General features: G+C 46.5%; 1 protein-coding gene across 5 annotated transcripts in view; it reads left to right on the top strand.

Annotated features, from left to right (window-relative positions):
* Positions 1-16,570, top strand: part of LOC105284577 (mucin-12) — a 275,050-nt gene that overhangs the window by 204,259 nt on the left and 54,221 nt on the right. For all 5 annotated transcript variants that reach the window (XM_026970345.1, XM_026970344.1, XM_026970343.1 and 2 more), the window contains exon 5: positions 6,514-6,560. In XM_026970345.1, the coding sequence (XP_026826146.1) occupies positions 6,514-6,560 (47 nt within the window). The remainder of the gene's footprint in view (positions 1-6,513; positions 6,561-16,570) is intronic.

Genomic DNA, 16,570 nt, shown 5'->3' with positions numbered 1-16,570 from the left:
ACGTACTCATGATGCCCGTTACCGTAACGGAAACATGAGATAATAACTTTCGAAGACTCGTTACGCGCGCGTTACACCTCTCCGTAAAGGGAGGAGGGGAAAAACGCCATGGACCAAGGACTGTTCATCAAGATGGTTCATCACGCGTGTGCGCCCGAGTACTTAAGTTCTTACGCTTACGAAAATATTTCCCGAGGAGAGCGACGCGGTAACCAGCCGCGTTTCTAGCTGGCTGGTACCTTGAGGTGCCGGGCGGAAGACGATGCAGAGCGAAGCCAAGGGTGGCTCGGGACCACCCGCCGCGTGCTAAGCCGATAGGCCGTGAATCTATGGGGTGGGCGCGGGAACGAAAACCTAAGTGTCGGGCGGAAAACGTCTCTTTAATGCTCTTAGCGTCGTCACGCTACTTCTGCGAGCTCCCGCTTTCCGCGCGACACCTTTTCCCGGGTAAATATACGTCGGTGTTTAAATTACACGAACGTCCGAGCGAGTATTTGCATTCATTGTTCCCCTGCTTTATTTTATGTTATTCTAGAATAATAAAAATAATACAATAAACACAATCGCGCGCATACACAATAAGCTAGCCAATTTTACAGTCAATGCACAAGCATATTATTATAGAAATAGCAGCTTCAAGACGAAACAAAAATTCCACATTCAAGATACCTCCAAGATCAATGCTAACAAAATTCATATAAAAGACGAACACTGACAGCATTAATTAGAGCTTTGAATTTGAAAGCTATCTCGTCTCAGACTCCGTTGGTTTCTATCTTCGTTTCTCCATGCTTCTCTTCCTCCCTCGTTGGAGTACCTTCGCACGTCCATCGCGGTAGCACGCTCGCACGTTTTCTCCATCGAAAGGAGAACTCGGCGATGCTCTCGCACCGGCTTCGACGAGGCAATCCCTCGTCGACGGTGGTCCCTGTCACTGCGTGCCCGTGACAGCCGGCAATTAACAGCCTCGGAGTCCTGCCTCGCTCTCTCCATCGGCATGCCCTCGCCGGGCGCTAACATGGAGCGGCGCGCCACGCTAGGACGTCGCGCTAGGTGCCCGCTTAAATAATTGTCCCCCCGTTGGACGGTTAAGACACCGATTTGCTGCCGACACGATTTCCCTCCGTTAACCGTGTGCCATCGTTTCCTCGTTCGCTCTTTCGACCCTGCCGCGTTCTCATCACCACCCGCGACGCCAGTCGATAACAGCCGTCAATTTGGTCGTCGTGTTTTCCGATTATTCCTGATTCATTCTAGAAACAAACTCTCTGTGTTTCTCTCTCTCACCCTCTCTCGTCTACGATTTATTTCGCGCGCTTCGAGAGCGCCGTCGAAAATAGCAGCAATTTGCGCACAACCGTACTCAATGTACGGTATGGCAGACATTGATCCTCCGCTGTGATCGACCGTCTTCCTGTTCATATTAATTTCCTTGCGCGCGAGGAATTTCTTATCGATTCGTCTCAATTACGAGAGAATTAGAAATGGCTCGGGGACGTCTTCCCGAGAGCGTCTACGTGTCTGTGACGGTGCGGTGTTTAAGATGATTGCCATCCCGATTTATGGTACACTATCCCCAGGAGCGAAGAGAAGAATCGTCGTTAGACAAATGGGATGTTTTATCTGGCATTACGACTTTTTATTTGAGCTCCGATTACAGAGGGTAGGGGGTGTCTCTCGCGGGGGATAAAACGATCCCGTCGGTGTGCCGTGCCTTAAGGTCAACGTCAGACGATCTGCACTGTAATGGTACAAGTTTCTGGAGCTATCGTGAAAGTTCCGGGTCAAAGAATGACAATCGAAAATAGAATGCCTCAATTAATAAAAACGTGTGCGACTTGCTTTTCTCGAGGAAACGTGGCGGGAAAATTTATTTTCTACGAGTTGCTGGTCTAGAGTTTAATTAATCTAAAAGATGATTAATTAGACAAAAAAATATGCAGTGGAAGATAACAATTTGTTAAACGTTAAAATTTTTACAAGTTTTACTCTACAATAGATTATACATTTATGATTGCGTTCAAACCGCAAAATCTTTATTTTCTTATGCGACTACGAGAACTGACTGCAACTTTCGATGATTTCGCTATATTACCAAAGTTACATCTGTATCGTCGTCAGATCGGGAGTAACTTTAAACGTGTCGGCGATGGTTCGGCGTCGCGATAAAGATATTACGTTGTGAAACGGACGAAGCGTGGTGCGGCGTTCTGATGACGGGGTGAAAAACGAATAAATGAACGAGCGCTGCTCCCCATCTCCCTAACACGGTCATCCTAACGTCGTTAACCGGCAGTACACTGTTTGTACGGTAATCGTACGCGAAGCGAGAGGAACGGACAGAGGGAAAAAGAAGGGTGAACTGCCGCAACACCACCTTGCACGTCGGGGGCTCTTACGCGCTGTTTAACTTATCCATTTAAAACTCAAACACGCGAAACAATTAATTAGTAATTAACGCTAGTCGGTAGCCGGAGCAACGGGAGAGAGCAGAAGGGAGAGAGAAAGAGAGAAAGAGAGAGACAGATGGACACCCGTGCAGGTGGGAAAAAGGGCTCTTCCCAAAGGGTGGCCGTTTCATCATCCTCGAAAAGGAGCTATTGAATGGGTAGCAAGAGGCTTCCGCGAGTGCAAGAAACTTTAAAGTTCGAAACTTTAGTTCTGCTGTTAGCTTCTAATTAGCGGACAAACAGGCAGTCCCGAGATACAGGCATCGCATCTATCGGCGGCCTGCAGGGATGAAATTGTAAGCTGGATGGCTAACAGCTCGTCAACTTTTCATCTGGTTAAAACGAGCCATTCGGGAACGACAGAGTTCCTGAGAGAGACACGATCAGAGATAGATCACCATTTAATTGAAATTTTCCTACTGCTGTTTACATGATGTCTCGATTGACATCCATTGTTCTGCTCATATCTCATTTCTTTTAAGCACAGCGTGCCTCGTATGGTGCCACGTCCATCGGCACACCATCGCGTAGTAACGTTCCTTCTGGTGATCCGTTACGCAATCGAACTTCGAGCCACTCGTTCCGCAAAATCTTCGTTCCTTTTCCCTCCTTCTGTGTGCTCCCGCAGATTACCTGTCACTCCGCGCCCAAATTAACGGCTACCTGTCGGCATTATGAAAACGTTGGTGTTAGCGCTCGCGCTGGGCGCGTCAGCAGCGTTTACTCACGAAACGACAAACGCACTCACGCCGCAGGTTTTGCATGGACGAATCGGTCCTGAACGGTATCGGTCCTGAACGACTAGTCGCGGGTTGGCCGGGGTGGAATGAGGAGGTTGCCCGGGGTGGCGAGTCGGGTCACCGTTGGTGCGAGGGTTTCAATATGCTTCGGCGGTAGTTACAGTACCCTCTCCGGACCACCACAGATCGGTCTAGGCGGGAGGTGGCGGAAGGGTGGCAGGAGGAAGGAGGACTATCGTGCTGCGGTATCGGTCGCCTTGGTTATTTAGGAAACCATATCAAAGTTTGAGTTGGCTGCCTGCCGCTGCTGTGCACCCTCCTATCGGCGCCCCCGCCTCTGGACAATGAGGTCTCTTCCGGTCTCGTCGAGGCCGTCCTTGACGTTCGTTACAACGCCAAATAACGGTATCTGAAGCCACCGGAATGGCGCTGGAGCGCATGAGAAAATGCGTCCTAGAAATTTGCCGCTCGTGCGGACCGAAACCATTTGCCTGCCAAGTCTCTATGTAAATCAAACCACCGTTTAGAAACGCTCACGTTATTAAACAAAAATTTGATGAGTCATTATGCAATTTCTTTATCTAAAGAAGGAATGAATGTTGTACGACAATGAAATATATAACCTGAAATATGAACATGCAATTAAGAATTATTTTATAAAAAATATAAAGATTTTTATATTCATATTGAAATATACAACGTCACTTTACTTTTCCAAAGAATAATATCTTTGAAATAATGAAACATTTTATTGAATAAAATTTATCAAAATAAAGCGATCTGTAGAATAAGATGTCTCAAGTAGAATGATAAGATAAATAAACAGATGAAAGAAGACTGAGTTTGTATCGCGGGCATTAAGTTTACGCATTCCTCGCGGCAACGCGCGGAGGACCAATGGAAGACGACGTGTTACCGCAGTGAATTGTAGAGCGAGAAGAGGAGGCGGTTCTTCTAGTTTCCTGCCAGGTCCGCGGGTTCTTCAGGAAGGGTCTAGAGATTTAATTAAGGCAAGGCGACGGGTAGAAAGACGAGTCGCTACGTCGTGTAAACTCGAGCCCACCCCGGTTTGGCCCCCTCTCGGTTCTCTACCCATCTTCTGTCCTCGTCTTTTGAACGAACCGAGTCATCTCTCCTTCTTCCCGCTATTCGAGAGGATCTCTCTCGAAAACTCGTGAGAACGCTGCACACGTCTAGAGCGTAGATCTTGTTCGGCCGAGCGTGTGCGTCAAAGTTCGTCAGGCTACTCGGATTTCCAGCGCCAGAAATTCCCTTCAAGAGGCCGATGTCTTATTGCGACTTTCGTAAACCTTGTCACGGCGTGGAGACGTTTTCACGAAGTTGGCAGAACGTTTGATTAAATGTATGGCGAGGAGCCTCGAGGCTCGCGGTGTACTTTATGCATTCATTGTAACGTAGACCTAAGGTTGTTGGCGAAATTTCCAACCAGCTTTATGCTAATGGCAGCATACACCTTCATCTTCAAGAAACTATCGCTACGTACGTTTGATCGGACGGAGTAATTACCGGTAAGATTGTACGAAGAAGTTTCTTCTCAGAAACCTTTTACCTCGCTCTTCTTCGCAAACGTTACACTTGCCGGTTACCTTCGTTCAAAGTCCACCTCGAAACAGCGCGTAGGCATCATCTGCCTCGTGGTTTCAGCGTCAATAATTTGCAAAGGCTGCGGGGCAGGTTCTAACCGACTGATTTCACGCATCTGGCGTTTGGCGGTTTAGTCTGGCTTGGTCCGTGCTGGTTCCAGAGCGAGAGGATCGGCGAAAGACGTCGGGTATAAGGGAGAAGGTGAGAGATAGTGGGCAAGACCGAGATAGAGAGAAAGAGAGGGAGAGAGCGGAAGAGAGACGAGAGAAAGCTGGAGTTAGAGAGCGAGGGGGTGGGTGGATGAAAGCAGAGGGCGAGTGCGGGCAGTCCCTGCCTCGCCGCCGTGGTGGTCCCGTGATCAATATTCCTTACCCCCTTTGCCTTGGCTTACCCCTCCGGCACGATACGGGTGCCCCTTACCTCGGGAAAACCCTCCTTCTACCCATACACCCGCCACCTACTCCCCCGCCCCCTCGGGGGAGAACCCGGCAGAAACCCCTGAAACCCCTCTCGCACCCTCGTCTTAATTAGGAGTCTGAATCTGCGGCGGACACGCGTATAAGGGTAGGTTGGAGGAGGTCGAAAGGGGGAGTGTGGGTGGATGGCTGGTAGTAGAAGGCCGGGGGTAAATCCGCAGACGAGCCTCGTGTCCGAGACATTATTCCCGACTTCTCGCTGCGATCACCCGGCGTCACGGTGCCCGACGGGGCCACCCTTTTTATTATTCCCCGAGATAAACACATTTGCGCGTCCTTACCCCGTCGCGCGCGGGATCAACGCCGGCCGCGTGGCCTCGCGTCTGGTCCATTTTCTGGACGAAAGAATTTCGCCGCCGGCTTCGTCCTCTATTTAACGCGCAATTAGCCCGCGCGAGTCCCTCTTCATAGTTCTTACCCTTATAGAGAAGACTTCTAATGCAGAATCGCTTCCAAAACATATACATTTATCAAACTGCAATCCAAATTATCGACAACCGTTATTCTTTTCATGCTGTTTTATATTTCTTTCTTGCTGTCCCATCTTCTCAAAATTTTTGAGAAGCTATCTTCATAATCATTACTTGTTTATTTAAATTTGTGAATAGCTTGTCGAGCTCATTACTCGTTTATTTATGTAGCTTTAATCGCAAAGCTTTTTCCATGGTACATAGAAACTGATTTTAGATGTAATTTACAGAGCGTTGGGGGTTAGTTTGATGAACTTTAAGAAGGAAGAGCGAGAGGTGGTAGTCGCCATTGCGTTGAAATAATTAATTATAGCCAGCGGATGTAGAATTTTAAGGAACTTGAAGTGCGCACACACGGGCGCGCGGGCAGAGAGGAAATTTACATGCGTCGTACATATAAGGGTAGTACATGGAGGGTGGGCGGCGGTGAGGCTGAACCGAGAGGATATTGGGGTTAGGCCATTCATTAGATTATGGGAATTCGGTGGTGCCCGTCGAAGGGAGTGGAGAGGAAGGGCTGCGGCTCTGCTGCGCGATCAAGGACAACCCCACGTGCATTAGCCTGCGTCATAAGGTGATGGAGTTGAAAACGGAAAAGAAGTATAGAAAAAATAGAGTGCAGATTATATTTCTGTCGAAACATATTTCGTGGTTTCTCGCAAATTCGGGAGCCTGAAGTAAAAGTATACTTAATTTTCTATATATTGTTCACAAAACAATATTATATATTTTTACAACTTTGGAAGGGTAAATTGGAACTTTTTTGTTACAGAGCCGTCCCTTACGAGGCGGGAGTATCCCCGCCAAATCATGAACAAGGTAAGTTTAAATTCGTCAGACTTGAGTGAGTACATTTATATACATAATTCTCTTTTCTAACAAATAATTAAAATTGTAGAGAGAGCAAATACACGACGATAATAATGTGCAATATTAAGCACTTTGTCATCAATAATCTTACAATTATTTAAGATTCAGAATTGTCTTTCTTAAATATGAATCACTGTATAATAATATTGAACTAAAGAGCATTGCGTCATGAGCGGGGACTTGCATCTTTCATCGAAGAGGCTTAGCAAGTCAGTTACTAGGCAGGATCGATCTAACACCTTTAATTGGTTTTCGTGCCCCGCGACTCGCATTGCGTGTTCGTATCTTTAGTTACCGACGTCTGTGCCTACCGATCAACAAAATCTTGCACGAGCACTTTGTGCTATCACACGCTGAAAATCATGTGATACTCGAGAGAAAGTGCATTACGTTTTACAATGTGCGCTTTTTCCAAGTTACGATTCGTTATGGATTACGATGGAAATGTTTATCGAACTTTATTCGGAAACATTTATTTCGTTGAGAGAGTCGTTTACATCGACACGTTAGTTACGTGCACGTTACAATGTACGTGTGCAACTTGAGTCTCATTTGTAGGCCCTTTATATGCCGTCTGCCTTTCCTCATTATTCATTGCACATGAGAAAACTTACTTGGAATCTCTCTCCGTCCTGGTTTGCTCTCCCTCTCTTCTCTCTCTCTTGCTCTTTCTCACTTTTAGACCTCTTTCCCTTTTGCTCTGTCATGCCAGTTTCTCTCCGCCACCTTCGTTCCGGGAGTGCCGAGCTACCACCTTACCACTCTCTCTGTCTCCCTCGCACATCGTTGCCCTGCCTCGTACCTTAGCTTCTTTATAAACTTTTAATGACGGCAAAGCCTAATCGAGAGAACGAGCGAGCATACCCGACCTTGCGAAACTACCCAGGAAAATTGACGTTGGATCTCGACGTTCGATACTCAACCAGTCAACCGTCACTTTGAGAAGATGCTCGCGCAGTCTGCGATAATAACTGCGCGTCGCTCGTTAATGATTATTGATTAATTTTCTAATATTACGAACACAATGTGTGGCTGCAAAATTACATATAATTCTTTGTAAATGTCAAATCTTATAACAAATCGAGCAAGAATATTTTACGCAGAACAATATTGAATCTAATACACATATGATGAACCATAACAATTATAAATTATAGTTACTTCCCTTCTTTGTTTTTATAAAGTATTAATATATTAATGCCCGCTCCATAATCAACAGTCGTGGTACAATGTTACTGTAAAATAAACCGTGATACGAGCAAGCGAGTGAAGTTTAAACTGGGGCTCGCGCGCGCACGAGCGGCGCTTTCGATTTGCAACAAATCATTCAGCGTTTACACCCGGCTGCCCGTCCAGTTGAATTAAACTTCCACCGAGAACTTCGTTCTCCGCTCACCGGCTCGAAGGCATACATATACACGGGGTATAGCTACTAACGGCCTGTACCTGTGCGAACTGCTTCTCGAAGTTCGCTCCCGGTGCCTTCGTGCGAAAGCAGTTAGCTGTTTGACGTAGCGCTATGCTCGTTACGGACATGTCGGGATTAACATGCCTACGCACGATGTACGCGATTCGAACAAATTAGAGCGATACGTATTTCAGACCCGGACATTTTTCTCAAATGGACTACTTCACGCTGTTTAACTTATATCATGTTAAAATCAGTAAATAGATTAGATTAAAGAGTGTTTAAAATCAATGTATCGTAATTTTAACAATAAAAGTATTTTACAATACGTATACGTATACATATTGGAAAATACTTTTATTGTTAAAATTACGATACATTGATTTTACGATAATGCAATCAGGATTTTTATATATAACTCATTACTCTTTATGAAGTTAATATCTTATTTGATGCAGGATAAATTTAAAGAATGATAAAAATTACAATTAATTAGGATTTATTCTGAAAAGCAGATTTTAGCAAAAGTATGTATTTCTTAATGTATCGAATGGATTTTTTTTCGTGTTGTCTCTGCTTCGTAAATTTGTTCGTACGCGCTTTAGCTTTCCATTACCCTCGGAAAAGGGAACGGCGACATAAACCCGTAACGTTCGACTCCTAAAGCACGATTAAACTAATCCTTACTTATTTGTTCCTCAGTGCGTGTGTCCTGCTGCTATTAGATATATCTCCTGATCGTTGCTTACGGTTTCTTTGGGGATGGTCCTGCGGAAATTTGGCAAGTTCCTTTCGGATTGTTGCTTTTTGTAATTTACCGCTACCGTAATGTTACAAAAACTATTAAAATACACAGAGACCTCATATACTCTCGCATTAACAACTTTAATTAAAAAATATATTTGCGCGCGCACGCAATAAGGGATTATGAGAAATTATAGAAATTTTCAACAAAAGTAATATTCAGTGAAATTCGTCAGTAATTCAACAGGCTAATATTTTCTATGTTTTATATATTACATTGTGACTAATTCGGTACTAAAATTCCATAAAAATCCTATATCTGACGAATCTGACTTTTAAAGTATTTCATTGTGGTGTGCGTTACTCACGAAATAAGCGTATCAACGAGTTCCTTTCCGGCGGCATTTAAAGGAGTACCGGTGTCGGTGTGTATACCGTACGCCATTTAGCGGCGGCACTCTTTCATAAAGGACCTTAATAAAAATCCCAATCTAAACAAGCTTAATTTACGTCCGCCACATAATTACCTACCCTGAGGCACGACTTTTCCCTCGCTCGTTCTCTCCACGGCTCGTCGCGAACCACCTCCGGTTCACTTCGTAGGAGAAAAGTAGGAGGGAGATGGGGACGAAGGAGGCGCGCACGTCGAGAGCGCACACTGAAAAATCTAAGAGGCTTAAAGCATTAAAAGGGTTATATAACATTCATTACCAGCGGGTCAGCCTTTGTGAAATTTCCCTTGGAAGCGCCTCGGTTCGGGGTGGACACGGCCTTCTCGCCCCCTCGATCTCTCTCCTCTCAACCCTCTCCCTCGGCCTTATACCGAGCCGCCATCTTCCTCTCGTCGATCCGCGCTCTCGCTCTTCTGCAGCATCCAGCATCCCTCGTCTCTGGGGGTGCAGAGCAGTCACGTGACCGCGCCATCGTCCGGCACAAGCGGGGGAAGGGCGGCGGGGACGGAAAGTGGCGGAGAAAGGAGAAGAGAGGAGGGTCCGCCTCTCTGATGAAGATGTCGCACACGCCGGGGACCCCGGCGAGATTACTCGGGTTAGAACCTGCGGACCCTGGTCAGGGCACATGCTAATTGCTTTATTTGACATCAAGAAATAATGTACTACTGTTCCTCCGCACGACCGCCGTCGTGCGGGCACCCCGCGAGGAAACTGGAGATCCTTTGCCCGCAACTCGCGCTCTTTCTCGCTGCCGTTCCTATAAATCCTCCGTGAATCCCGCGTAATAGCGAATTCTCTCGAAAATCATCCGTCTACGTCGCGTTACGCACAAATACGGGCATAAACGCGTGCGTTCTTTTTTTTGTGTCGTTTCGTAACATTTCCGCGTATCAGATAATTGTGGTGGGATGAAATAAACGTGCATAAATTAAAGGAACGGCTTCCAATCACTCGTAGAATACATTTCTTCATGCCGAATTGGTTTCCGTTTGTGCCGCAGCGATATCTTTTATCGTCGTGACTTCCGAGAATAGAGCAGATTCCAAGCGGCGTCGCGCGGAATGCAAAATACAGAGTAGCCGGCTGTAAAGAAGACTTATGCTTTCACTTTCCATGCGACTCGGCGGAGCCAATTCATGGGGCTACGTGAGACGACTGGTTACGTCAGGGAGGTCAACTAGAAGCCGGACCTAATAACCCTCAGTCGGGCCAATAAACATTTTTCCGGGTTACATATGACGGAATTTGTATGCCAAATCGCCGTATATTCGGGAGACGCCGCGTTCCGACGCGGGGCACGCGCCTCTCTCGTAAATATGCCTTCGATTGGCAAAGTGCTATCGCGAACGGCGGCAGTGGCCGAGGGGAGGAAAGGGCTTAGGGTGTCGGGGTCTGGGTCGGCTCCGGGGTCGCCAAGGGTGCATTTCATCTTCGGAGGCGTCAGCTCGGAGACCGATCGACTATACGGCCGACGTTTGATCATCCATCTTTTATCGAATCGGACCTGTGTGATGGCCAGGCCGCCACCGCTGCCATCGCCGCCACCATGGACTCGCAACTTTTGCCTCTTCGAAGACTCTCATGTGCACCACCTGAGCGCGTGCGCCCGCATGTAAATAATGGACAGTGCTGTTTCGGCGCGTTACTGTGCGGCGACCTGTCAAACTTTTTACTCGCCCCGCAACCCAAGTTGCTTTTCCATTTATTAATCGAGCATCACGGCCAACGGGGGAGCGCTTCTGCAATGCGAAGATGGTCCAGCGACAATCGAATGGAGCTTGAAGGTATCGCGATCGTACCTGTGATGTATTCTGACCGCCATAGCGTTGGCATATGCGATTTAATAGTGATCAATGTTGGATTGGGAGCCATCCATCTCTCGTTGAATGGAAATCCAACATTCGGTGCCAGAAGCCGTTAACAGCCATCTCAACTTTCGTCTCCGGTGGCGTCCATCATGTCACGGACGGTATACGCTCTTTCTCCTAAACAAACATACATTAATATGCATATATACCGACCGGCACCCGTGAAAAAGTTGAGTTCATGATCGATGCGTATACCGTTCGCTCATAATAATTCGCTCTACTGCTAATCATCAAAATAAGCGGTAAAAGCAGTCCTTAATCACGCTCGGCGTGGATACGCGTCACGTATTTTATCACCATTTCATTTTTGCGGATAAAGCAAAAATAAAATTTCTATTTCTATTTGCCCCTGACTGAAAGTTAATAATAATTTGATTCGTTTAACAATAATCTTTATCTTTCCTTCGAATACATAAATAAAATTGTCAGCCATTCATCTGCTAATTCTCTAAATTGCAAGCACGGCAGAAGAAGAAGGCGTTACACTTAAAATATTTTATTAATGACGATTTAGTGTACTCGCGATGTAGTCGGGACGATGAGCCGCGCGGCGCGTTAACCGAGAAAATGTAGCGATGCAGAAACCGGGGGAGTCTTGCGGAGGGGTTGCGGGAGACGAGGGGCTATTTTTGCGGTTGGCGGAGAATAATTTAGAGGCGGATAATACGCGGAGGTCGTGCAATTTGGCCGTGACGCCGGCGCCGACAACGGTGCCGGGCGTCGGAGAGTGCGTGCTCGTTTTCATACACTTTCCCGCACGGAGGGGTGAAGAGCAGCGTGTAACGGAGAACAGGGGGCTCAGGTGTTCCACGGGATAATAGGCGACATCATCCTTGCTTCCCTGATCCTTTCCCTCCCGCCCCTACGCCACATCAAACCCTGATCGATGTAATATTCACGCTCGATACACGTCCCGGCTTCTGTAACTTGCTACGCTCCATACCTGTAAGTTTTCCCTCGAATCTCATCAGTGCCCTTTCGCGTCTTCCCGATACCTTCGCCTTCGTTGATAATGCCGTGACAGTAGCGCGTCAGTCACAGTCCTTATCATTCATCATGTTAAATGATGTAGCGTGCGCAAGAAAAGCGTATTCTTATCCTCTTCGCGAAACGATTCTAAAATAAAGATAATTGTTTTTCCTTCAGCTATATCGTATTTATTAACATTATTGTTTCATAAATTAATCTGTCCCGTTTTGCACCTCTAACGCAATTTTAACGATACGTTGTAATAAAGAACAATTAAAATCTACATTTTTACCTTTCTATTATACAAAGCTGTGATAAATAATACGTTGTATTATGCTCCAAGAAGTATTTTCTCGGAGGAAAAAGACGACTGTTCGCGTTTTCCATGCTTCAACCCGCCGGCGTTTCCGGTCTCGTCCGTCGGTCAGCTAACGTCGAGCTCTTTTCGCGTTTTGTAACAAGCGGAGGCGGTGGGGTGTCGGTTACTACCCCCGCGTGGCCGTATACTCATTGCGCGCGGTAAACACCCCTCTTTTGTTGGCGGTCGGTCAGAGTTAAGCCGAGGTCTCCCATTAGCGCCGCTCGGAATTACAAAAATAACACTTGTCCCTGCAGCCGGGCGCCCACGGGCAGTCCAGTGTAGTTAAGTAAAATTAAGCTAAAATTTCCGACGAGCCGCGATGTACATTCAACCCCTTTCCCGTCAGCCCGTGGCGGCGGCCGCGCGTACACGCACGACTGCCCTCCCCCTCAGGAACTCACCGGCCACTCTTTCCACGTATACGTTACACTTCACGCTGCCCCTTTATGCTCCGTGGGCATTAAATATTTACCTTTCGATGAATATGCAAATATAATTATTTACGCGCAATTTAGACGTTTTTACGCGTCTTGCATAACGCTTGTTTTCGCAGCTTATCGGCTAACCGTTACTTGAGGTGGATGAACACTTTGTGCACTTATTTCATATGTTTGTATGTAATAAATCATAATATTTTGATATCCATATTGGATTTGGTTTATTTCTGCAATCTTTTTATGTATTTTGTAAATCTTTTTAATTAAATAAACGGAAATGTATAATAGTTAATTTCGTAAAGTACAGGTGTATTGAAAACATCCTCTTGAACCAAAATCCTCCGAGAAAAGAATAATTATATTAAAATTTTTATGCCAAAGGGAAACTAAAAATATTTGAAAATTATTCTGGAACGGAAATATGAATATTCTTACAATATTTCGAATATATTCTGCCACTCTCTCTTTTATTTTTTATTGCTTTATAAATTTTATAACGTGCGTATTGAGGAATGTGTCTGAATCCAGAGGAGCCGTCTTCGGCGTACCATTTTCGAGCTTCCAATCAAATTATATCTGCCAGAGGAGCAGGAGCCGAGGAGCTGCTGTCAGCCCGTTCTTACCCTGTCGTCTTTCTCCGCGGGATTAACCTTTAACGTTAATTATCCGCTGGCGTACCCGACATAGAGGTCCCGGACTAGGGCGGCATCAAAGAACCGAGTGTTTAGCTGCAATATCTTTCCACTGGGCTGCACATCGGGTGACCAGAAAAGGGGGACCAAGAGATTCAAAAGGTGATGTCAGTGAGGATGATTCGCGGTTGACGAAGAAGCTGAAGTAGTCACCTCCACTCCGAGACTATCCATCTCTACCCTTCTTCTTTTCACCTATTATATTTCGCTTTAATTTATAACAAAAATGTGACAGATCAGATCAAACAAAGGCGCAAGAAAACGTTAAATTTTCCCTCAATTATCGATATAATTTACATTTCAAAAAGCATTTTATCGTTTTTTTTTTGGATTAGTGATAATACCGGAAAATAATCGTGAAAATACTGGAAACACAACGCGTTTCTTTCACGTACGTCCCGTTCGAAATTTCTATGCTAGACAACTATGTAGCTGATGCAGTCTGAATGTAAAGGCCTAAACGGGGAAACGCATTTATTGGTTAAGTCGCGCCATAATTACTCCGACGACTGGTGTCAGACGGGGTGCAGCTACGCAGACAAATTGTATCTAATGACCATACGTCGATCATCCCCCGAGCCGTGCAAGCGTTCCATGACTGCGTATTCGCGTTGCTGTCGTTAGCATCCTTCCGACTCGACGGCCGACGTCCTACGGCGAACAATTTCGAGCGCGGCGAGCTCGCTAGCGAGCGACGAAGGGAAAATGTATTCGAGAGTTTCCAATTTGCGGTTGTGGCCTGGTAGAAACGGGGGTGAGCACGGGCGGGATTGGTCGGCACCGGTGGAGCGCGGCGCAGAGCTCTATTATGGTAATTATATGATAAATACAACAAGGCCTTGGGCGCTGTCTTCTCCTTCTCGGTCCTCTTTTCAGTCAGGCTCGTCGGCTCGTTCCTCTTCTCCATCAGCGGCAGGAATCCCGTTCCTTCTCGCGACTTCATCCCCGTCTTTCCGCTCGGGGTATTGTCGCTCCTCTCATCCACCCTTCCTCTCGTCCACGCCACTCGTTCGAGCCCCGTCGCCGTTTCCACGAGCGAGCATTGGCGGTTTGCGCTTAAAATACGCCTCCTCTCTCTCCCGCGCGGAATGCAATTAATCTTATTCCCTTTCGATCTCGCCTTCTCGCGGCGCCCGTCCCAAAGGGATGAGTAACGCCGCTGGAAGAAGTGTTACCGACTTAATGAAGTACGACTTCTGATGCGTGCCGGTGTGCGCGAGAGGGAAACGAAGGGAGACGAAGGGAGCCACGGCGGAAAGGAAGACGCGAGGAAGACGAGTCACCCGGAAATCCTGGCTAACACCCGTTTTCATGATCATGCTTACCGGCTGCCTCTTTGCAGCAGAGAAGAAAGCGGATTAGATAAGTAGGATGTGTCGTTTAACGGAAATCGAAACGACGATTCATGTTTCAATTCATGTTGGAAGAAAAAGAAAAATATGAAGAGAAACCGATTTCATTTTCAGAAATAGCAAAATTGTTATATAATGGTTGCATAATTTTTTATATTTCTTCTGCCACGAAATCAGACACTCCAAGTCATTGAATCGACTAGTCTGTTATTGGGGCGCTCAGGGGCGCGTAATTTGCTCGCGATTTTAACTTCCCTATTCGCCTAGTCTATTTCTGATAACAAGAAACTATCGTTAACCTTCAACGGCGCTGCGGCGCAGTTTCAGTTGCTGCGGCGGCAATGGCTTATCTTTCCACTTTAGACGATTGTTCGAAACTCCATGTATCGCCGTGCTCGGTCGCCTCCCCGCTAACAAGCTCGGCGACGACGTCGAGCATTAAACGCGACGCGTTCGCGGCGTAAACTAATATTCCTCGGGCGCGCACTCGCGGAGGGGTGAATCGCGGCGCGCGGGCGGGATCATTATAAATAGTCATAATTACAACAGTCGCGCGTGCTTAATTCAATTAGGCTGATTAACGCTGTACGTTGCGCGCGCGCGCTAACCCCCGCCCTCTCTCGCGCCTTCTCTCGCCGGCAGTTCGGGGTGGTCTGGCTGGTCCTGAGGGTGCGCGCGCGCTCGCGCTCGAGCAGAGCGCGTAAAATATACGCGGTATCCTGGCCAGGATCCCGAGACTGCGGCGCCACGGTATTATGCTTATGCATAGACAAGTTATAGCTCGGCTAATATGATTATCTCTTCGACGGAAGGCAGAGCGTGCGAAAGAGGGACCGGATGCAGCGGCCGGTGTCTGCAACCTCGCTTCTCGCAGCTCATTGGAACGTCGTGGGAACGGGTGAAAGAGTGTTGCCATATTCATTTTCAGCCGACGCACGCACACTCGCAAATTTCATGTTACAAGTTTTAATCAGCATGTTTTGCCTATAAATTTCCTGTAGATTGTCTGTAGTCGCGATTTGATTAATATCTTGAAGCTCAGATGATCAAAGATTGCATTTTACGTGAAAGGGAGAGAACATACAATTAAGTGAAGTTTACCTGGTAAATAATTGCTCGAGTTTAGAAGAGAGATAGTTCGTTCTGATAGTATTGTTGTTAACATATGTTATTATTAATGCTATTTAATATAATATATAAGTATAAAAAGTGTCCAATATTAGATCTGATATTAGATACGATATTTTTATTCTTTCCTCATGAAAGATCCAATAATAAAAATTAGAACGACGAAGCGACAAGATTATATGATCGCGCGTGGTAGGGCGGCGGTGTAAGAGCGTGGAGGGTGCGTCGTTTGAATTTGTCGCGGGCGGGATCGAAGCCGAATAAATTAGCCCCCCCGCTTCCCTGCGCGAGAACGCGGCTGAGATATAAAATTTTGAATATGAATGGACGGTTTTGCATCCGTGATGAGCTCTTACTCGGGAAACAAAGCGCAGCTGACGAGAGCATATGTAGATGAAGGCGGGTCGCGAGAAATCCATAATCCGCCGAATCCTTCGGCTTCTTTAACGTACTCGCGTCTTTCGACCACGATATCTTACGACAGGCTCGATTAATCCGATCGTCGTGACGCACAAACGATATTTCTTCAAATCGCAAACAGCTACTCG

This window comes from Ooceraea biroi, chromosome 6, assembly GCF_003672135.1.
Source record: "Ooceraea biroi isolate clonal line C1 chromosome 6, Obir_v5.4, whole genome shotgun sequence".
NCBI classification, from domain to species: Eukaryota; Metazoa; Arthropoda; class Insecta; order Hymenoptera; family Formicidae; genus Ooceraea; species Ooceraea biroi.
The sequence above is the reverse complement of the archived record's forward strand: the minus strand, read 5'-3'. Positions and strand labels throughout refer to the sequence as shown.